Here is a 23,899-nt window from a genome sequence, read left to right as displayed (position 1 = left end):
AGGGGGATTAATAGCTGTAGTTATATAACTGTATAGAATAACTAATATCATAAAAAAAAGAACCTAATAAAATTCTGATACCCCAAATACTTATTGCATAGAATCGACTTTAATCGTGTAATTAGAATAGGCATTAGAAATCTTTGTCGTGTTTCTTGGATTACTGAGGAGGGGGTTGGAGTGTTGTTTTCTCTTTCAGATATCTTCTGATTTTCGATATTAGTGGAGAAAGGATTGGGCTGACGATTTCTTTGAGGAGAGCGTAAAGCGAAGGAGTGGTAGGATGGCATCAGTCGGTCGGGTCGGTCTGAGCACTAGTTGGGTAGGGACATCTGGTGGTGCAGTAAAGGAATAATTGAATGCTTGCAACTCGACGTGCAGTTGCATCGGAGTGATTAAGGCAAAAACATCATTATGCTCATGCTGTAATTACTTTTCTTTGTCAATATTATTCTGGAAACACTTGTATGTGTGTTTAGATTTCAGTTCGTGTATGGTTTTAACTCACTGGAAAAGGAAAGTAGAAACTAAGGCCCTATTCTTGAGCTGGCAGCTTGCAGACGTAACGTGTTGAACGCCCTTAACTCAAAGGGAATTTAACTTTGAGTCAGCTGTAGGTTTAAAATCAAACTTGTGATGCTGGACCATGGTTCTGTGGGTAGAGCAGGTATATGTAAGCCCTGTGCATTTGGGCTCTGTTGGTAGTTCTGCCAGTGATTTGCTGTGATCTCTGGGCAAAGCTGATTTCACGTGTTTCAGTCCATCACTCGCCAATCGTTTCAATCCATCTTTCTGTAGAAGTTCTATGATAATTTTCAGCTTCTGAATTCCATAGATAAAGAATCATAAAAAGTAAAATGTTTACATGTCTTTAGTTCGATATTAATTAAAGATACAGTGAGCAATTTTATTTGTATGTGATTGCCTTGAACCCCTATATACATGAGCAATATTTTAGGTGCAGCCATTTTAAAAAAGAAGCTTTTTAGGATTAATTTTCTGGTGCTGTGTGTAACTGTGCCTGATACTTACTTAGCACTGTGGACATGGTGACAAAACCAAGTCCTTGGAAACATACCTGTTGAAGGCCATACCCTTGGGAAGAGTTTCCCAGGAGCGTTTAATGCTGGGACATCTCACCAGCACCGCACCTGGCACTCACCTGCCAGGACAAAGCTAGACTTTCTTGATCTGTGAACATCTTTCATCTCGTTATGTTCTTCCTGCTGTTCGTGTGTCTCCAGCCATTGGAAGCACATGTTGACCACACATGGTGCCTTCTGGGAGATGATGTCACTTGCTCTTGGGGAGCGCGGGCGCAGACTTTCCAGGGACATATTGGTCTCCACTGGCAGGAAGCAAAGGATTGTATTTGTCTACTCCCACTTACAAAGCTGTTGCAATTGCCGTCCTGTCTTCTCTTAGAGTAGAAGTATTCTCAAAATGATGGTGTTGATAAGTTACTCGTTTGCGCTTTATGTACTGTGTCAGGATGCATTGTTAGCATGATGTATTCCCCATGCAATTCTATAAACAAGAAAAGGGGAAAAAACCTCAAGTATCTGCTCTTTGCTTTGCTACCAACATGACACTGAGAAGTTTTCCAGGAGGAATCTGTAGCAGCTGCAAGCTTCAGCTCCTTTCATTGTATTCTGGGCAGAAAAAATTCAATAACCTAAATCTTTCACAGCCAATTAAGGACTCTTTACTGTGGTCATTATTCACACAAGAAACCCTATAGTCTGTAAGGAAGGATGTATATAATCAGGCTCAGAATCATTACAACCACTATATAATTGAAAAACCGGGACTTTCTGATTGAGAGTCATCTTAAAGTAACGAGCTGCAGAGATCAGCACTGTGCAAAGTAGAGTAATTTATCTCAAAGTCCGAATAGCTATTCCCCGCAGCTCTTCACAAGAGGGTGGGTATTTTATCGAGGTCCAACCCTTCTTTCTGTCCTTGCAGTAACATTTATGCTTCATAAAACTCATCAGGACTTCTTTTCCATAAAGCAACAATTCTTTGTCGTATGAAATCTTCCATTGTCACCCCAGCGGTTCTGTCACCATCCTTTAAAAGTTTCTCCACTCTTGGTTTGGATAAAAGAGAGAAGCATTGGCACTTGAATGCCGTACCCTTTGTTTCTGAGATGTCCCAAGGCCGTGGTGACAACTGTGAAGTCGAGGATAGCCACAGAGATGTTACAGGCGTGCTGTTTTCCGTTAATGAGAAGCTGGTGTTCATCCGCAGCCCTTCTACGTAACGTTTAATACATAGCACTTCATATTGTATTGCAAGCAGTCCATTACAGAAAAACCTGTTGGTTTTATGTTTCAGGTGCAAAGATGGCTTGAAAGGATTTACATACTCTGCACTAAAGTAAGTAGAGTCGCTGTGAGTACGTAGCTTAAAGTGAAGATTTTGAGGAATCGTGCACAGTGGCAGCTGAATTGTGTGAAAATGGTATTCCTAAGAAAAATTATGCCGTTGTAAAACTTTTCCAACTTTTGGGGTATACAGCATATTTTGAAGAAGGCAAGAGAGGAATCTTTTCATGTTTGGGACCATTATTGAAAGGAAACACAGAGATATGGTCGCCCATTTTTGAAGGAGCGCTAATCTTTTCCCTTTCTAAAACTGGGATTCGTGATTCCCGATATTCTCATGGAAACATATGGCTGCTGCGTTTTGACCTGCAGTTTATTTGCTGTGTTTACAAACTGTTGAATGAATACAACAGTAGTTCTGTGACCGACACCCAACTAAAGCATGGACTTGTAGCATATTTGTTTGAGAGATCCTAAACATGCCACTAAACCTTGTGTCCACCATAGTGGTCCAGGCTCTCCTGGAATTTACTTTGCGATGGGACCCTCTGCTGTTACTCACTCATTGGTGTAGTTCTGCAAAGTTCTCCCATCTTCATGTGTCGTGTCAGAAGTACAAAGACACGTTATTCTTATCTGTCCTTTACACGCTCTGCTACCCGTCTGCCACTTGGCGCCGTGCGCGGACAATGGCAGCTCACAGGGGAAGAGAAGAGCTGAAGTCAAGCAAGGCAGGCTCGCTGTTGTTGGTAGTGGAAAGTATTTTATAGAGTTTGCAGCTATGAAACAGCTGTAGAACATGATATAAGGTGCCGATAGTTCAATAGTTCAGTCTGTAGTCCAGAAATCTGGAGATGAAACACTCCTGTGGCAATGTGCAGAAACGGTGCTTTCTGAAATCACCAGTTTACTGGGAGATTCAGTCACATACCGAATGACACAATTTTTATACATTCACCGCCTGCAGGAAGACTGACACAGCCCAGCGTCATTTGGATTACAGTGCAAAGCGTTAGGAAACATCTTGCCGTTATGACCTCCCTTGCCCTTGATATACAGTAATTCTACACCTAACATGAACCGGTATATTGACAATATCAACTTCTGCGTGAGGAAAGAGGGCTGAAGGTGAAGCCAAGCAAAACAAACTTGATGCTCTTGGTGGGAGCAAAAACATTTTGAAGATTTTACAAAATAGATATTCCATAAAAATATTAGTTATCGGCAACCTTTATGTAACCCTATTTTGCTGGTGCCTTTTTATTTTCTTATTTGGTGTTCTCGCTTTGTATGGGACTTCCCCAGTAACGTTTTTGTTTCTAGTTTTAAAAAATTCCTGGCAGCAATTGTGACCATTATCTGAAGTTTAAATATAGTTAAAATATATGTCGGTGGATTGATCTTTTCAAAGAGATACAAGGTTTGGCAGCTGTATAGGATGCATTTTCTTTTGCAGACCTGCAGGTAAGAACTTCAAGCTTGACTTAAAGACTTTAGAGACTTACATTGGTCTTTATGTATTTATTTATTTATATAATTTTTGTTTTGCTCTGTTTTGTTTTTTCTTTCAGGTTCATTGTAGGGAAAGAAGAAATCCCCACTCATTCATTTTCACCTGAAGCAGCATTTTCAAAAATAGATAGAAAGATAAAGCATTGTGAAAAAATATCGCAGCCAATGAACATACTGGCTCTAACAAAAAAGCTCATGGACAAAGTGTGAGTCAAAGAAAACAAAAGAAAAACAAACCAAAATGAATCAGTCTTAGCTAGCTCATTTTACTGTTTTGTTACATTGTATTTGACCATGTTTTATAATACTTTTGCTTTGCATTTAAGTGTTTTGCACTTCTTTTTTACTGGGTAGTTAGCAGTGACAAATGATGAAGCAAAATTTAAGACCTGTATGTCATAGCAATGACTTGCAACGTGCAGTTGTCTAACAAGGGAGAGTAAACTCAGTCAGTTCCGAGTGGCAGAGTCGTGGATGCTTTTTTGGCAATTTTCAGCAAAACCGATTCATGGCATGGTTTTGCTGGTGCTAGTAGTGATATTAAGGAGAGGAAATTGCACAGCAGCAGACCTTCCTTAGGTCACCGTAAGTGATTGTAACATCATCTCGTTGGGGACCTGCGTCCCTGTGTTGGATAAGGGAGAACTGCCTAAGAACAGGATCGGTAGCACGTGGCCTGCCTCCGCTGTCAGCAAATGGGAAATTGCAAAGCAAAGAGTAAGTCTAAAACTGTTTTGCACAAGGTCAGATCTAGACGTCTGAAGTTAGGTAAGATAGATTCCCTTCTGGTCCACAGGATCCAATTTATTGTCCTTTAGTACGAGCTTAAAGAAGTGACATCAGATAGCTTTTCAGTCTAATATGTTCAGATGATGTACTTCTGCTGTGCTTGATTTGTCCACTTCAGGCACGTTGGGTACCACAAGGAGTCGTTCATTTATAGGGAAGATGGAATAAAAAATAGGAGTCTGATCATCCCACACCTGCGAATCTTCACTTCCATTGCCCTCTGCAGGAGCGGTTTTATGACCGGATCTTTACCTGCTGACATGCAGGAAAGAAACAAGTCTTCCGAGTGCATTGTGTTTTCAGAGTAGTGGCTTATCTTACTTGCTCAGATAATGAACAAACATGAAGTGACCTACATCACGTGGTGACTTCCTATGCTTTGCTGTGGTTTTTAATGGAAAAATACAAGGGAAGTCAGCAGTGGCTTTTCAGGCACGACTATATTAGGCAACGAAAGACCTAGAAGACAGCCCCAGCTATACGTAGATTCTTTTAGCTGAGTTGCTTATGCCTATTTTGTCTTAAAGACCCAATATTCAGTTTGCTACAGATAGCTCATAGCTCTCCCGCTGTTCGTTAAATACAAGGATCAAGGGACTATTGCTGGAGAGGTATTTTTTCTTTAAGGTTTTGAAACTCCTGACTCAGACATTCAGAAAACTTCCAGTTTTCCGTCCTACTGCTCTCACAGGTTTCTCTTCCATATGGTTCTTTTCAATATAATTGAGTCTAAATGCCTGTAACCTGATCACATTCTCATTACAATTTTTGCTACATAAACTGACCTCACAGATGATTTATGGCCATTAGACTTTATAGTACACGATTCAGAACTTCCAAGATATTTGGCACAGTATATAAAGTGTGTAATTTATTTTGCATTAAAACTTAAATACTTGGCTGTAGCAAAATATAATGTTCAGACCTGGTATGACATTACTTCTTTTAATTCTACATAATGCAAGGCTAACAACTGTACAATCCACGCATCCCACCATCCCAAGCCGGTCTCTTTTAAATACTCAAGGTCAAATTCTCAGTCCGAAGTAAGAGCTACATAAAAATCAACACAGCGGAAGAAATAGCCCAGAAGTTAAAGGCTTGTAATTGAGAAGTTGCACAGGGTATCTCTGTGCATTTGTGTGTTCTGCATTGTCCTCCAACGAACCTTACAATGGTTTGAAAGATGTAAGGACACAGATAATGGGTAATTGGTCAAATATCTTTTCAGAACCACAGAGCAGAGACAAACCAGGAAGGGTCACATCACTTCTCCCTGTTGACCACAGCAGAAAATTTGTTCTTTAATTTTGTATTTAATGTGTAGCATGGCAAGAGGTTGGATCCAAAAAAGTGTGCAGACACTTCTGCTGTACAACTAAAGTATTGTTAGTTTTTATTGTCATTTTATGGTGTCGTAAAAGTTCACAGTGCCCTTCAATGGGTAATGGGGAGAATGAGTGGTGGGAAAATAGCACTTTATGTATTTTTAGGCAAGAAGAATTTATGAAGTCTCCTGTCGATGACGCTGAAAACAGCTACAAGTTAATATGTGTTTCATTGTGCTTTTTGCAGGTGCAAACATGGCCCAAGGCATAGATGCTGTAAACACTATGAAGATAATTGCATCTCATATTGTATTAAAGTAAGTGCAGGAATAGTTAGATTGACAAACTCTGGCAAAGGTAAGGTGAAAGTCTTTAGTCAGAAAATTGTATACTTAGGAAGTGAGAAAGGAGCCTGTTACTAATTCTTCTTCTATTGAAAATGTGACAAGCCTGAAAACAGATTTTCTCAATTTAGGACGGGGTGGTGGTGGGGTTAAAGTTCTCTGGTCTTCCAGATTAGCTGGAGTGAATGAATAACATAAAACGTGTGGGAAAAAATGGACCGGGGAGCAAGGAACTTGTTTAACTATGTGATGCACTTCATGGCTGAGCCCACTTGTGACTCCACCCTAAATAAAGCACCTGGAATGTGCTGCTTCGGCGCACGTACAGCTGCGCGGGTCTGGCACGCTGCTGCCGGGCGCTGGCCTCGCTCCTCCGTTCATTTATTTTAAGGGCTCAGGGTAATGAGAGATTGGTCACAGTTGCTGCGCCCAGGAAGAGCTGTTTATGTCCGGTGGCATAATCCGTCCTCCTTTATTCATGTGATCAGCGCATTTCATTTTTTTTTTTCAGAGGCGTGCTGTGTAGAGGAGATTTGTTTTGGCTGGCGTTGGGTTGGCACAGGTGGTACCACATGCTATGGCTGTTTTAGGAGTTGGTCAGACTCCAGAAGATCTCAGTCACTTCATAATTTACCCCTTTTTATTTATGGAGCAGCAAAAATGGATTTGAGTATCTTCAGATGCTTTTGATATATATTACTTTCAAAAACAACGTTTTAAAATTAAAATCTTATATACAGTTAATGTTATCTCAGAAGAGCTATGCTTAAATTTAGCATCAGAAGAGATCTAGTGCAACATTTATTCATGTATGTTTATTAACAACATCATTTTGTGTTGTAGAGCTGTTTACGCTCTTTTTACACTGCAGTGTATTAGCATACCGCTGTGTAGCATGGATATAAGTTACACTGGAATTGATAAGATTTGGGACGGTGCATAAGTGTTCTGCTGAATTAGGATGAGAATATGCGCTAGAGCATTTGCAAATAGTTCAGGATAGTTATGTCACTTTTCTGTTGGAGGTATGGCATACATTTATCAGAACCCAGATTAAAATTCACAATTTTACAACCTTTGCCATACCTTCAGTATGCTGCACTTCTACATAAAGTGCTGTCTTTCATTACTTATGCATATTTCACAGTAATTAAGTCTTAACTACTATTAGTCCAGACTTGCTTTCTGAGCTTTTTATTAATCTCACACAAAATCCTTATGCATTCTATGCTACATACTCAGCAGGCAAAGCTATAAGTACCCTCATAACACTCTTATTATACAAGCACTGTTCGACCAAACAAGTAAGGATTTCACTAGAGTACTCGTAGTGGAACTGATGCCTCTTCTCCATGGAAAACTGTCATAATCTGCTGGAAGAATGTGTGTGTGAGACTTCATGGGTAAACAGAGAGATGATCTGACTGTTATGGAATATAATGAGCTTGAAATGCCTTTAAAACAGAAGGGTGACCAAGAAATAGGAGTTAGTCTTGTTGAATTAGTCTAGTTGAGAGACCCAGATCTGATTTCGGTTAGACCCAAGCCTGATTTCAGGTTGACCCAAATCTGAGTTCAGGTTGTAAGTTCCTCGGATTACAGTAGACCATCCCCACACTACTCTCTATCCTTTCTTAGAATCATAGAATCATAGAATCTTATGGTTGGAAAAGTACTCTAAGATCATCAAGTCCAACCACTGACCCAACACCACCATGTCTACTAAACCATGTCCCGAAGTGCCACCTCTACACATTTTTTGAACACTTCTAGGGATGGTGACTCCATCACCTCTCTGGGCAGCCTGTTCCAATGCCGACCACTCTTTCAGTGAAGAAATTTTTCCAAATATCTAATCTAAACCTCCCCTGACGCAACTTGAGACCATTTCCTCTTGCCCTTTCGCTAGTTACTTGGGAGAGAGACCAACACCCACCTCACCACAACCTCCTTTGAGGTAGTTGTAGAGAGCAATAAGGTCTCCCCTCAGCCTCCTCTTCTCCAGGCTAAGGTAGGTGGGTAGGGAGACATGTTTATGATGAAAAGAACAGGAAGAACAAAGAGGGCATATTCGGAAGTCTCTGTCCTCTTCAGTTGTTTATTCAGCATCATTTTGTTCACGTTTCATATGCCCTTGAAGGGGATGAGGGGAGAAGAAAACTCAACTGATAATGGAGCTGAACTAAGTCTTGCCTTGACTAAAAATAATAATTTTTAAAAAGAGATTTTTATAAGGCTGTTCTCTCATTAGAGAAACCAGTTGTGCATTTGAACTACACTTCATTCTTGTACCAGTCTTGTATGGTATTTCAGTATAAATTATTCTTGACTGCAATAGCATTATCAGGGAAATATCACTGAAGCGGGACCCAGATCTTTGAATTTCCTGCCTTTTCTGTGATTTTTTTTTAAATTAAAAAATAAGTGAAAACATTTATTTTGACGTATTTGGATTTCTAAAGATCAAAATTCTTAATGCATTTTCAGTTCTCCCTAGGGCTGTTCCTGAGTCCATCAGTCATAACTGTCAGCTGACATTTGAGCATGTTTTTGTAATTCCATGTCTCTAAGGGAGCTTTCAAATCTGATAATGATCCGATGAGCCGCTTATTGCCAAAATTTCCTGTCCATGCTATATTTTCCCTTACCCTTGAACATCTCGTCTTCTCATTATCGTATCTCTGCTTTAATTATCATCGCATGCTCTTTTTCTCCTGCTTCGCATTTAAATGCACGTTAGCTAGTTGACATAATCCATTATAGCTTTTATGTGACATTTAGTAACAACATACTACCTAATTTCATAGACTTCCCTTCAGATTTTAAATACTTGAAATGCTTTGGGTTTGTAAATGTTTGAAAAGAGCTACCAGAGCTACACGGTATTTTTTCTCTTTTGGATTCCACTTGATTACAATGAGGAGCCATTGGCCAACAGCAGTAGTCCAGCTATCCATTTTTTCTGCTGGTGCTGCAGATGACACCAGATGACCCCCACAACTTACCTAATGACTAGGAAGACCAAAAAGAATATGAGATTATTTTCTGATGATTGCAATCTCTACATGTTTATCAAAAGAGAAAAAAAAAAAAGGTTTATTCAATGAGTTTTGCAGATATGTAATTTCACTGTGGTGCTACTTCTGGCTGATCTGAGTCCCAACTCAAAATCTCTGTGGAGAAATGGCTCTTAGCAGAGCTTTCTTCGCTCAGTTAGGATTATTATAGTGTCCTGCATATACTCTGCTGTTTTCTACCTCCATTATTATTTGAGGTCTTTAAATGGAAGATAAAAGTTACAATTTTATGCATTGATTATAAGAGGTAATACTTTCTGTGACTCTGAAAAACACCTGTAAGTGTGATATGGATCCACCTGGTTGATTTAATGAGCTAAATAGAAAGATTTTGTGCTCTACTTATTGCTGTTTGGTGCACATCAGAACTAAGGCTCAATCCTTCAGTTCAGCACTTCTAAGAAGGCTACTCATAAAAAAAAATCACGGATATATTTTGAGTGTTTCCAGTTGGAATGTGTTTCCTAATGCAGTGTTCCTCACCCCGTCAGAGTAACCTTTCCTACGGCTGGGTGAAAATGTCAAACACGCCGTACTGTTGTTTGTTCTCTTGTTTTGGGCTTTGTTCATAACTGCTGGTTTTAGGACTTTCTTTTTATAGACTGGGACCCGGTATCGTAATCATCTAATTTTTTTGGAAGACAAGGCCTATGTACTTCACACTGGGGTACCTCTTCATTTTAAGGGTGAATATATGTTCATCTTCATTTTGACATTTTAACTACACAAAATTCACTGTGCATTTACATCTCTGCCTACCTCGCATACCTTTCAGCAGGCATCTTCATTACGCTATCAGAAAACACTGGGTTGTTAGCTGTTCAGTACGTACAATTTACATACCTTTAAGCGCAGGAGATGAAGAAGTGGAAATTTTTCATTCATAGTTACTGGATCATTGGATGACACAATATATTTTCTTCCACTTGATTCTCATAAACCACTTCTTGAGTAACAGGGAGAGTAATTGCTTCAGGAAGAGTTTATTACTGGATGTTTAACCACAATAAAATTTTATGAGCTTTATGATGCATTCTAAAGTTCTGCAGGAGGCAAAAATGTTTTGAGTTTCTGAGTTTGAAAGGTTGCTCAATCAAACCCTCTGCCAGTTGTCCCTGTAAATGGAATTGTCTCGGTGTCCCTGAGTATCTGCTGAAAAACGAACTACTGAAATCATGAGCACTGGGGCCCTGCCTCTTTTGCCAATGGTGAGTGCACAGTTTTCAGATAAGGCATCTTGCAACCAAAAAATGGATAGATCTTACTCAGAGTGATTAGAGGAGTTCAGCCATAGGGTAGGAATAATGATAGGAAGCTTTGGAGGAAGTTACAAGAAACTGGGGAGAAGAATTTGGAAAGAAAAAGTCAATGTGGTTTTGTGATGTGGTATGAAAAAGCAGATCTGTATCCAAGGTGGAGTAACAAGAAAAATTCATTGGAACCCCTGTTATCCTTTCTCGGTAGCTCTGCACGTAATCTCCCTTCCAGTTCCACCCTCTCTCTTGCTGCAGGCGTCACTCAGCCTCCAGTTCGGTCGAGGGAAAGTACGTGAGCACGTGCCAAGCCACCAGGGTCAATTTCTAATTCTCACACTTTCTGAAATTTATTTTTTGTGGACTTTTTCCTCCTTTAGTGCTTTCTCCAGACATTCGAGTATAGAAGTGCTCTTTTTTTCCACCACATTACTTTCCTCTATATACCCATTTGTGGTCAGTAACCTGGAAATGAAGTCATCAAGATTATTTCAAAGGACAGAATTTTGGAACAGAAGAGAAATATAGTTCGTCCCTTGAGGCCTTTCAGATATTCATAGAAATTAAAGGGGAGTCAATTGTCTAGGATTTTATTGTCTTTGCTATTTTACAGGGGAATCAGAAGAAATCAGAAGAAAAAAAAAAGGTCTTGAGTTTGAAGATGGGGATGCATTTTACATAGTGTCTGCAGACTGGGTTTTAAACTGCTCAATGTCAAAAATAAGTACTTCTGTAGATGTTTTTGCTTTTCCTTTTTCTGAATTTGTGGTTTCTTACCACAAAATCTTTCTGTCTTTTCTCTAGGGCTTCATTAGGATGTTTAGCATCGGTTACCTGATCCAATGTTGCCTTCGGATTCCATCCACCTTCCGGCATCTGTTTACAGAACCGTCCCGGCTACTTTCCCTCTTCTACAACAAGGAAAATTTCCAGCTTGGAGCTTTTCTGGGATCTTTTGTCAGTATATACAAAGTAAGCTTATAACATACAGAAATGACGAATGCCATGGGTTTTATTTCACTTTTCAGAATATCATGAAGAGCTAAAAAGTCCAGGCGCTTAATATTACTGATACTGTTTGGTACAGCATGTCACCGACAAGTTCTATAGTACTGCAGTAATCAAGTTGTAAACAGAAAACTAGTCTGCCATTCCATGTGTTTTGTCTGTCATTTCTGAATAAACCGGATGGATTTTGCAGCATGGTATCAAGATCAGGAGCTAGGGAGTACTTCAGAGAAAGTAAGAAGTCAGATTTCAAAGGGACTTGCTGTTACACAGAAGCATTTTAGTGCAGACACAAGTGTGACTGCAGTAGCGACACTGTTGCCAGAGAGAAGCCATTTGCGGATTTTTTTGGCTCAAATATCTGGAATTCTTACTTGACAGTAAATAGCAGGAGATTGCAGAACATATATCATGTGCAGCTGAGGAGACGTTGCACTTACCACTTGGAAATCTACCCTTCTACACCGTTATAAGATGACAGATTGCAAAATGATGCGCATTCATACAGCATTGTTGGAATTAATCGAATTATGTTTATTTGTTCCAAAAGTGAATGTGATGAAGCACACGCCCTAAGGGAGAATATATTTTGCATAGTGCAGTGCTGAAGTGGCTTTTGCACTTTTATATTCTTAATCACACATGTCTTTTTTCAACTGTCACTTTACTTGCGCTGCAAAGTTAAGATAATTCTGTATTATGCAGGGTAGATATTACGGAAAATTAAAAAAAGTGTTATTTGTAAGCAAAAGAGCATTTTACTTGACTTGCAGTCAGATTGAGAGAGAAGAATGTCTAAGGTTACAGAGTTTAAAATTTTTGATGGCAAAGTGCAAATGGGCTGTTCAGAGTTTATTTGAAAATTAAATTTTTGCTCAAACTTTAAGAAAAGAACCTTTAGAGAAAATAGTATTGAAATTGCAAAAGCAGAAATTATTTTGATGTCTTTTAAATCTCCAGTTGCAAAGTGTAATTTAGTTCTATAGATACTGATTTTACGAGGGTGACATATCCTGACCTTTATTTAGAGTTTATTAAGTATGTACTCGGCCCTGGTGAGGCCGCACCTCGAGTGCTGTGTTTGGGTTTGGGCCCCTCACTCCAAGAAAGGCATTGAGGTGCTGGAGTGTGTCCAGAGAAGGGCAACGAAGCTGGTGAAGGGTCTGGAGCACAAGTCTGATGAGGAGCAGCTGAGGGAACTGGGGTTGTTTAGCCTGGAGAAAAGGAGGCTGAGGGGAGACCTTCTCACTCTCTACAACTACCTGAAAGGAGGTTGTAGCCAGGTGGGTGTTGGTCTCTTCTCCCAAGTAACAAGTGATAGGACAAGAGGGAAGGGCCTCAGGTTGTGCCAGGGGAGGTTTAGATTGGATGTTCGGAAAAATGTCTTCACTGAAAGGGTTGTCAATCATTGGAACAGGCTGCCCAGGGAAGTGGTTGAGTCACCATCCCTGGAGGTATTTCAAAGACGTGTAGATGTGGTGCTTAGGGACATGGTTTAGTGGTGGCCTTGGCAGTGCTAGGTTAATGGTTGGACTTGATGATCTTAAAGGTCTTTTCCAACCTAAATGATTCTATGATTCTACTTTCTGTTACTGTTTGTGTTCCATAACCTACACAGATTTGGGTTGCATTGTATTTTTCTTTCAATCACTCCAAAAGATTGGACCACAGTAAAAAAAAAAAAAAAAAAAAGTTTGATGCATTTTCACAGATTCACAGACTGGAAGGGGTTAGAAGGGATCTCTAGAGATCATCTAGTCCAATGCCCCTGCTAGAGCAGGATCACTTAGAGCATGTTGCACAGGAAACAGGAAATTTTGAACCCAAAGGAACTGCATTATGGACTGCTTGTTAAAAAAAAGTCCATCTTGTCCTTAAAAGCAGTCCAAAATGCCATCGTAGGATTGTAGAAGCTGTACTATTAATATTTGGTGTTCCCTTTACTGTTAATTAATGTCAGCATACATGGGTCTGCAGCAAATCAGTTGGCCACAGGAGCCTGGTTTCCTTTTTAAAATTACAAGTTTACAAGTTTGAGTAGGAAAGTTGACTGTCATAATTGCAATGTATCAATGGCTTTGCAAGGAATTTATTTATTAAAAATGTGCACTGTAAAATAGCTAGGGAGATCACATCTGTGGTACTGTGTCCATTTTTGGGCACAGATATTGCTTCATTTCTTATTTTAATTTTAATGTCTTTTTCAAGAATGGGTTTACCTGAGAGCCACCAAGATGATTTGGGGACTGAGTCATGTGATGTGCAAGGCGAAGCTGGGAGAACTGGGTTTTAAGCTGGACTAAAAAGCCTCAGGGGAGATTTTATTGCTACCTGCACCTCTTGGAAGTGTGCAGTGATAGGATGAAAGGCAATGGATACAAGCTGAAATACAGGAGATTCGAAAGAAATATAAGGAAATAAGTTTTCATGTGAGGGCAGCCACATATTGGAACACGTTGCCCAGTGAGGCTATGTAGTCTCCATCCTTGGAGATGCTCATCTGGACAAGTTCCTGAGCTACCTGCTCTAATTAGACCTGCTTCAGTCTGGACCAGATGATCTCCAGAGGTCCCTTCCAACATAAATCAGTCTTTGATTCCACGAAAAACACATATTAGGTGGATTAAGAGGCTGACACATGTATCTCAAAGTAGATGCCAGTGAATATACTGAATTATATAACGTGCTCTTGGTGCCATCAGCACTGGATTGGGCCTTACTAAGCAGATCTCAAACCATTTAGAAGCAAACAGAAAATTACCCGGGATAGAATTTGGAGACAATGTATAGATTTCCAAAACAGTTGAAAAAACAGTGCAGAGGATGTGGCAGATGTGGAACAATATCGATCATTTGGTAACCTGCAGTCATCCAAATAAAATACATTTTAATGCAGCCTAAGCCACAATTACTTACATCCGTTCTGGCCCGAACAACGGTGTGTTGTTGTCTGTGTCAACAAACAGGTTATTATGCACTTCACCGTGGTTTTTAATCATATGCAGTTCTAACTTTTTAGATGAATGTGCTTTCCTAGTTCTAGAATTTATTGGATGTATGGAAACATCTCAACGTGTTTGGTGTGTCATTGAAAACAGATTTTCTCATGGGAAAGAGTCTAGACCACTACAGCGAATGAAGATGATGTGAATTCAAGATTAGCTTTGGAATTGGATTGGTATTCAAATTAGATTGATGTGCTCTCTGATTTTGAAAGAAATGGTAACCGTAAACTGTTAATTAAAACATTGAAATGTTTCAGGTCCTGTGGATTATGGGTATCAGCACACTACACTTTTCATACATACTGTGTGCTATAGTACAAGCTTATAGAGGAATATCTCCAGTCTATGCGTAATGAAAGAGAAATTACTAGGGCTCATCCTGCTCTCTGTTACCTACAGGGTACTAGTTGCTTCCTGCGTTGGGTACGAAACCTAGACGATGAGCTCCATGCACTTGTAGCTGGTGAGTCCATGAAAATAAGTCTACATTGCCTCTGTTAGGACTTTGCAAATATTTCTCTTGTGCGCGTCGTTGGATGTCTGTCCTCCCATTCCCTTTTCAGCCTTGTGCGATGAAAATAGGACTCCATGCATTAAGGTTGCATCAAAGTGATAGTGGTGTTTCAAGTGATTTCAGATAAAGGGTTGCAATTAAAATTGCAAGACAAATTCAATGAAATGGTGTGGGTTTTACAGTCAGCTTCAAGGACAATATATTATTGTATGCACAAATGTAAACTTACCCTTTATTTTCCAGCTGTAGAGATGGGAGGCTGAAGTACTGACTCTCCCATACATGACAGAATACACATTTGAAAGGATGAGCTCCACTGGATCCGAAGAAGGACCCTTTTGCCCTGAAATTTGTGTAGTGTTGCAGGCCCTTCCCATCTATCACGTACTGGAACCTCAGAGGTCTCTCGTCTTTGTGGGATGAGAAAGGAACTTTGATACTGTGCTCCTCAGCACTGACCTATAGATTTGTTTCAGGGTTTCAAAATTCTCCTTTTTTTTAATGACATAAACCATATTTTGATGGGCAGCACAGGACTATCACTGAACTTTGTTGTAGCAACAGAAAGCATAATCTTGTACAGTGTTGAGCTTACAGCCTGCAACAGCAACAGTAAATCACAATCTTAACAATACTTTTGTTTTCTTATCGTTACAGGGTGTCTAGCAGGAATTTCTATGATGTTTTACAAAAGTACTACTATCTCTATGTATTTGGTGTCCAAATTAGTAGAGGTAAGATGTTACTCTTGAAACAGAGTTCTTTATTTCATCTGTTTTTTAAAAGTAGCAGAAGAAAATGAACTTCACAAGCTTTGTCAGACAATTCCAGTATAACACAAAGCCTTGTGGCAGTGGTGTGTTTCAGTAGGTGTGTGCCAAGAGGTAGTGCCGTTCTGTGGTCTCATTTCTTTCTTATTTTCCTTTCTGTGACTCATTTTAAAAGTCCTTTATCCACTGGTCTCCATGTATATTCTCCCTGAATTTTTTTAATCTCCTGATAGCCCTTTGCTTTGTAGCTTTTGCAGATTTTTCAAATCTGAAAGTTCCAAGAATGTCCTTTCTGCCAGAAACATAAATCAAACCTAGTCCTTAATTGCAGATTTATTGCCAAAAGCTACAGCTTAACTTCCTGCCTTTGTTCCCTAATTTTGGCATTCAACAATCTAAGATAACTCAAAATAGCTTAGGTTTTAGGCTATAGCTGGAGTTGTTTGTCAGTGTACTTGAACTGATTGAATTCCCAGCTTTGCAACGAACTTTGTTGTAAACCGTTTTTTGGGCTTGAGTTATTTCTATGAACTTGTTAAAATTAGGAGCCCAGGAAAATAAAAAAAAAGTTTGTAGAGTTTGGGTATGTTGATTATAGTTTGCTAACCGGCTTTTGATTTCTTACTGTGATTTTTCCATAAAATCAGGACTTAGTCATGGTCATTTCCCCAGCAGCACCACTGGAATAAGTTGAGAGCGTTCTCTTATTATGCATCATCCCCAAATCACAGAGCTTTCTCCTGCACACCGCGAGGGCCTCGTTCCCTAGTGATATTTATCCACCTCCATTACCAGAGCAGAATTCATTTCAAAGAATATAAAAAGAAGGAACTTTTTTTTTTTTTTAAAGCATAAAATTAAACATAAAAAGGGAAGATATACTCTGTGTTTATTCTTGCTCCTTGTAATCCTAGACCAAGCTCTGAAGGTAGTTCACATGTTGGTTATAGAAAAGCAACTCCTGAGTTATCCATATTGACTTTTAGAACACCGGTTGTAAAAAACCAGTATTATCATGTATTGCTGATGGTTTTCTCTGGACTTTGAGGCATTGTGGCTGCAGTGAAATAAGAAAAGTGCTGTGTGTTCTTTCGTTCTTTCTTTCTGTTTTTTGTTCAGTTTTTTTTAACTACTTTTATCATCTTACGCAAGCCAAGGGTAACTAACCAAAGAGGCGTGTGCTGCTTTGGAAGGTCAAGCTGTGCTCAGGAAAATAAACTTTACATGTTTTCTCAGAAAGAAAAGTATGTGATTTCAAGCTGTTTAAGACCAGTGAATATTCACTTTGTTGGAATAGTTATTGCATTGTTCTTTTGCTTTTTTAAAATGAAGAATTTAATATAGCAAACTTTCCCTTTTTATCTTTAAGGTCTACACTACCCTTTTAACACCCAAGCTGTTGCTAGTTCCTGTTCTATGCATGTATAGCCTCTTATTCTATTGATCATGGATAACTTCTATAAGCTAGCTCAATTAATGTCGCATTTGTGGAAATACACTAAAATGTATAAGCATAGGTTAGTAACGTTGACATGTTACTTTGAAAAGGTAAAATAAATAAAAAGTAAAGAGCTACTTTGCTTGTTTTGTTTCATTCAGCATATTTTGTTTATTTTTATAGACTATATACTTCAAAGGCATTGAAGCAGGGAAGGTTCCCTATTTTCCTCATGCAGACAGCATCATCTATGCCATTTCTACATCAATATGCTTTCAGGCAGTAAGTATGTTGTCTTCTAACAGAATATGAAGTTCTTCTCGTTTAAGTCAAATGTTGAATGAAATGAGGAGCGCAGGGATAAGCAATTGAGAAAAGATGGTGTGATGTAGTGATTCCAGCAAGATGCTGTGAATCAGGGCTCCTGCATCCTGCTTTTGAGTGTCACAGTGGGAAGATCATTTCTAGGACTCAAAACTCTCATGTGCTTAGAGATGAATACATTAGACAAAGCATCGAATTCTTTGGAAAGGATCTTAAAATGCCTTGAGCCAGAAGATGAACATAAATGTATGGACTTTCATAAGCATATGAAAAGAACATTTTTCAAGGAGACAAACAATACATTGTACTATTTTATGGGGTTTTTAATCAACTGGAATTTTTTACTTTCAGCTAATGAGTTCAATTTGCCTATTTGAAAGAATCTGCAAAAATTAGCAAGGAAATCTCAGTTTTATGTTTGAAACAAGCTGCAGTTATCATCTTTTGCCCTTTCCAAGTCAATTACATGCTTTCGACCAGTCCCTGTATCAGCTGCATCAGCTATAAAAACTCCTTTTCAGTGGTACCCAAACTACGTTATTCCACTACATCTCCCCCTTTCTAGGTCTGCTGAAATGTCCCTGAATCTTTTTTCATTTTCGCCATAATGAAATATATTTTTCTACCCCTCAATAAAGAGAATATAAAATTATCCTAAAGCAGTCTCCTGCTGTCTCATGCTTAACAGAAGAGTTCCATTCCTCCTCCTCGTTGCTCCCATATATTTGGGAATATCTCTCATTCTAGTATCAAAGGGAACTGATAGTTTAGTAGTTGGGATATGCCTGAAGGTCTGCAGAATTGAGACCCCCAAAATACTATTGGCAGGGACCATCCTATGAGGCTAACAAAGAAAGTTAATATGAGAAAGAGGAAATGTTTTTTTCATTACTTAATAACTAGTTGGAAAAGGAGCCCAAGACTGGAAATAAACTGCTGGGTTTAGGAGGGAGGAGGGAAGGGGAAATGAGCAAAGGGCTCTATGCTGAGATGTTTGTTACTCATGAGTGACCTAGAAAAGTAACGGAATACAGAGAAGACAAGGAGTTTGGTTATGTAACATTATTTAAGATATGTAACGTGAAATGTAAAGACTACAAGAAAAAGTAGATCACAAAATGTAGAGTGAGTGGGGGATAATATAGCAGGTAAATTTGGCATCCACAAGCGCAAAATCATGTCCGTAGGAGTAATAAGGATTATTAGTGCTTTGTCTGCAATGAGATCTAAGTTAATTGCCACCACTTCTGTGCTGGCAGTGGCCGTCTAGAGCATCGAGTTGAGCTGTGAGTGGTTTGTCTGCTGGTAGAGCTGGACACTGGCAGGTGATCACAGCTGCTTTCGGTCCATGAGTCATGAGATGATTAAAAAAAAAATTTAAATATATATATATTTCCATAACTAGCCTTTCACTGGTTTTGGCAATGTAATGCAGCACATGAAGCTTTTGCCTGACGCTGTCGGCTGGCTCTGACAGAATACTTGCCTTGCAGGCTGTCATGGAAGTTCAGAACCTGAGACCTTCGTACTGGAAATTTCTTTTGCGACTAACAAAGGGCAGGTATGTAATTGGGCGTACGTTATAGCTTGTCTGAACACGCCGTTGATCACGTTCATCTTTCCATGTCATTCGCTGTCAACAGCAGAGCCACAGGAGTACGCAGGGGCTAATTTCCCAAGTATTTTCTTTTCAAATGGTTTCCAGTCTGCTTGAGGTTCTTCACTGCTGAAGCAACGCTGCTAGGTGTAGTCTAATGACAGGAGCAAAGACTTAAATCTAGTTAAGACTATTTAGCAGATGAGTGTTTTACTTGAAGGCTTTTTTATCTTTAGTTCACTTGGAGGGCGGAATGCTTTTTGGATTTCAGTGAAATTGTCAGTGAAAAATGAGGTAAACAAGCATACAGGTTGAAGAAATCACTTAGTATGTGCAGTGATTGACAACATGGTATTGCTTCATGTTTAAAAGCATTACTGGAAATGTCAGAGTACTTCCTAAGAAGACTTTGAAGATTCAATAGTTTTCTATAGGACACCTATTTCAGTTGGGAAAGGAATCTTTTTCTTGGAAAATTAATGAAAAATTTTCACTGGTTATAGCCATAAACTTACACTGTAATATCTTACTGGATATTTTTTTCTCTTTTTTGCTCTGGGGATCTAAAATGCTTACCTTTTAAAATAGATTTTGCTGTGATGGATTTATGAAAGTACAGTTTAGTGAAGTGTACATCATTACACTGATGTAGTGTGTGGCAGAAATAAGGCATCCAAATCATGGTGTAGATCGGTTTGTGAATGAGATTATAAAAGGTAATGTCTGTCGTGACCGTGAGCTCTCCAGACTGTAAAAATAGAAGTGAAATCAGAGGCCAGTCCCTGGAGCATGTTGAACCTACATTCCCCATGGCACAGTACACTCTTAGCTGGACATTGAGGTGACCGAGTATGTCGCTAGACGTAGTGGGAAGCTTTCCTTGGGATGCCTGGAGGCAGTCCGCAGGCAACCTCTGAGGCCGTACCAACATGATACCGGGGATGATGTCAGAGCAGATGTCCTGTTTCAGCTGCATTTTTCCCTCTTGTGCTAATCCTAAGATTGCTTTAGTTGAAAGAGTGGAGGGAAGAGAAATGCTGTTCTCATTTATTTTGTCTGAAGCGAATCTCTGTAATTGTAATTTTGACACTCTCTCCATAGAGGCAGATTCTTCTGACGTTTCATATGTCTTTCACTCAACAATTTTGAAGACTAAAGAGATGGAAATAGATTGTAACACCCATAAAATTGTTATCCAGACTTGGGCAGGCACGGCCAGCGTTTGCTCTGCTGGGATGAGAAAGAGTAGTAGTATATTTTTGGTTTGACTTTTTTTGTGAAGTTAAAAGTAGAATGGGACTCTCTCCTTTCCCCTTTTCCACAAGTTTTGTTATATGAAATGTAGCTGCATAAAGCACTGTTAATCAGATTTTGTCAAATGCATTTTTTTTTAATCTTTATTGCCCGAGATGAAAAACTTGCACTCTCTAACCAGTGCAGGAAGAAGCCTGTATTTCAAGGCTTTAGGTAGTCTTTAATCAAGTGAAATAATTTTATAAATAAATTAAATTAATAAATATTTTATAAATAAATTTTAATAATTTTATTCTTTCAAAAGTAAATGAATAATCTGTTCACTCCTTCATGTCTCTTCTTTTTCAGGTTTGCTCTCATGAACAGGAAAGTTTTAGATGTATTTGGTACTGAAGCATCTAAGAACTTCAAGGATTTCACACCTAAGCTTGACCCAAGATACACTGTTGTTCCACCAGAGCTGCCGCTGGAGCTGTCTTGAAAGCGATAGTATATCTTGTCATTGAATGTGATCAGCGTTTTGTCCTGAAAAGTTAATTAACTTAACAGTCGTATATATGGAGGAGGGCTTGGGCTCCGCTTCAGTATTATTTCAACGAGAAATGCTTTTTACCAATCAATAATGCTGAAGCTTTGCAGGAAGTCATGGCTTAGTGATTAAGTCCCTTCCATAAGCAGAAAATATTTCTGCATTACTGTAGTTGGTTGACAGTATGGTAGGTTCCTGAATGAATTAAACAAATGAGTAATATATTTAGAGAAGTGAAACATAAACATGCATAATAATTTCAAAAAATCTGTAATTCATACCAGTAGAATATTTCTTGGTAAAACTAAAAGTAATTCTTAGTTTACAAAGGAAGACAAATGGCATAGTTTAAGTCCAAAATTTTACCTGTTTTTAGAACTATTGCAGTTGGGTGAAAATGCCTCCTTGGCTTTCTAAGTTGTATCATGAATTTATCTCAAAAGAGCCACCGCCTACTCATTATTTAAAATTGCAGTGTTTTTGCACAGCTATGGTTGAAAAATAAGGCATTCCTTAGGAAAAGAAAATGCGTATTAATTCAGAAATCACATTCCAGGGCTGTAAATCCCACTGACGATACGGATAAGAGAGAAGGAAATCAAGAAGGCGGTACGGGTGACTGCTGCGCCGTGAGGAGCAGCGGGGTGTGGTGGTTAGTATCTGCCAAGTGGAAAATGACAAAACCGGCAGAGGAAGGAATGAAACGTTCCAGCCTCTGAGATGGTGCTGGAAACAGCAGACAGTTACAAAAATAAAAAAGCCAAGAACAAAACAAAACAAAACAAAAAAAAAACCCACCCCAAAATATACTGAAATTAAATGTTTATTTTTAAAGGGCTTGACATTGTCCCTTTAGATGGCATTGGCTTGTTTGTCAAGCTGCAACGCCAGCCAGCATTTCCAGTGTCCTTTAAAAGAGAACTGACCCGTGAGGTTAGACTGTTACAAGAGAACAGTTTTGGCGATCTATATTAATAGTATTTTTTCCTTCTACTTGGTGAAGAGTGGTTTTCCGTCGGTCCATCAGCCAGCCACGAATGGGACAGTTACGTTCAATTTAATATGGTACACAATGCAAATAACTACCTGCGCAAATTCCATCTCATTTTTACCCTGCGTATTTCTGCAGATAATAGTTTGTGTCCTAAAGCAAGACCTTGACATGCTAAGTGCTTTTTCTTTTTTTTTTCTTTTGAGGCTTTTTTTTAATTAGAATCTATTCAGGTGATGCTGAATGCTGTTTGTTACCCTAGAACTTAATGAAAAGATGAACTATATTCACATTCAACTGAAAAGAGATGAGGTAAGCCAGGGAACGGAAATTGCAGTAGGTTGCATGTATTTTAAAAAGAAAAAAGAAGAAGGAATCAGTGTTTTATTGGAAGTCTTTGTCAGATGATATGAATTGGATTAATTAATAGAGTCTTTGTCTTGTAACACTGTAATCCTACCCCAGCCTTAAGCATATTTTAATTCCCATTAGTTTGATTTCTTATTACCAAATATGCAGTAATTTTTATCAGATTTACAGAAAAGTCACGAAAATTGTACCAATCTGTGCACAAAATCTGCTTCTTCATCAGCTACTGTGGCAGTGATGCTTTATCACTGTTATTAAAGGTGCTTCATCCTGTAAAACAGCGGTTGTCCAAGTTAGTGTGAATAAAGTTCTGCAAGCTAGTTTGTATGCAATATTTTATTGCTTGAGATATTATATTAAAATTCCTCAAAAGGAAATAAAAGTTAATTCAAGAAGAACTTTAAAAGGATTGTAATAGGTTTGTAGTGTTTTTCCACTGGAATACGGTCTAAAATATTTGACCTTGTAAAGTCTGAGAAGTTATATATTTTAGGTAATATGTTAGAACTCACACACTATATTATGAATACTTTTTAGTGTAACTATATACTATTCTCGAACTTCAAGATATTTTATAGATGGATTAATTTTCTTCACTGGAATGACAATTGTGATTGTTTCTCTATTTGAGTTTTTAAAAATGCACGTACTACATCTCAGCAGCTAAACAACAGTTTTGTCTATGTTTTCTTGCTTCCAAAATTGACAGTCCTTGTTTCGAGTTATTTTCATGTAATATAAAAAGAAATTAAAAAATTTTAAATTATTTTTATTCAAATCAAGTATATGTAAGAGAAAAAAAAATAAAGTCCTAATGTTTTTCCCAGTAATAAACAGTTGCTGCTTGAAAAAGTGTCGTCTTCTCTATATTGTCAGTAAGCCATCTGGAGTCATCAATGAAGTAGTAGTCAGTGGTGAAGGAACGCCAGGAATGCTAGAGAGTTGGGCGAAGAGGAACCAAATGAAGTTCAATAAGGGCAAGTGTAGGGTCCTGCACCTCAGGAAGAACAACCCCAGGCACCAGTACAGGTCAGGGGCTGACCTGCTGGGAGGAAGGACCTGGGAGTCCTGGTGGGCAACAAGCTCTCCATGAGCCAGCAATGGTATCCTGGGGCGCATTAAGAAGAGCGTGGCCAGCAGGTCGAGGGAGGTTCTCCTCCCCCTCTACCCTGCCCTGGTCAGGCCACATCTGGAATATTGTGTCCAGTTCTGGGCTCCCCAGTTCAAGAAAGACAGGGAACTGCTGGAGAGAGTCCAGCAGAGGGCTACGAGGATGATGAGGGGACTGGAGCATCTCTCGCATGAGGAAAGGCTGAGAGAGCTGGGGCTGTTTAGCCTGGAGAAGAGAAGACTGAGAGGGGATCTCATCAATGCTTATAAATATCTAAAGGGTGGATGTCAAGAGGATGGGGCCAGACTCTTCTCTGTGGCACCCAGTGACAGGGCAAGGGGCAATGGGCACAAACT

At 39.1% G+C, this 23,899-nt stretch overlaps 1 protein-coding gene across 2 annotated transcripts in view; it reads left to right on the top strand.

The window, feature by feature from the left end:
- The window catches only part of TMEM135 (transmembrane protein 135), a 187,208-nt gene extending 163,941 nt beyond the window's left edge, over positions 1-23,267 (top strand). For both annotated transcript variants that reach the window (XM_054813467.1, XM_054813476.1), the window contains 9 exons: positions 2,341-2,382; positions 3,902-4,048; positions 6,207-6,276; positions 11,438-11,605; positions 15,046-15,109; positions 15,818-15,894; positions 17,552-17,650; positions 19,186-19,253; positions 20,892-23,267. In XM_054813467.1, coding sequence (XP_054669442.1) covers positions 2,341-2,382; positions 3,902-4,048; positions 6,207-6,276; positions 11,438-11,605; positions 15,046-15,109; positions 15,818-15,894; positions 17,552-17,650; positions 19,186-19,253; positions 20,892-21,024 — 868 coding nt within the window. In that variant the 3' untranslated portion in view covers positions 21,025-23,267. The remainder of the gene's footprint in view (positions 1-2,340; positions 2,383-3,901; positions 4,049-6,206; positions 6,277-11,437; positions 11,606-15,045; positions 15,110-15,817; positions 15,895-17,551; positions 17,651-19,185; positions 19,254-20,891) is intronic.
- The last annotated feature ends 632 nt before the right edge of the window (positions 23,268-23,899 follow it).

This window comes from Grus americana, chromosome 1 (assembly GCF_028858705.1).
Source record: "Grus americana isolate bGruAme1 chromosome 1, bGruAme1.mat, whole genome shotgun sequence".
Lineage (NCBI taxonomy): Eukaryota > Metazoa > Chordata > Aves > Gruiformes > Gruidae > Grus > Grus americana.
This window is presented reverse-complemented; position numbering and strand designations above follow the sequence as displayed.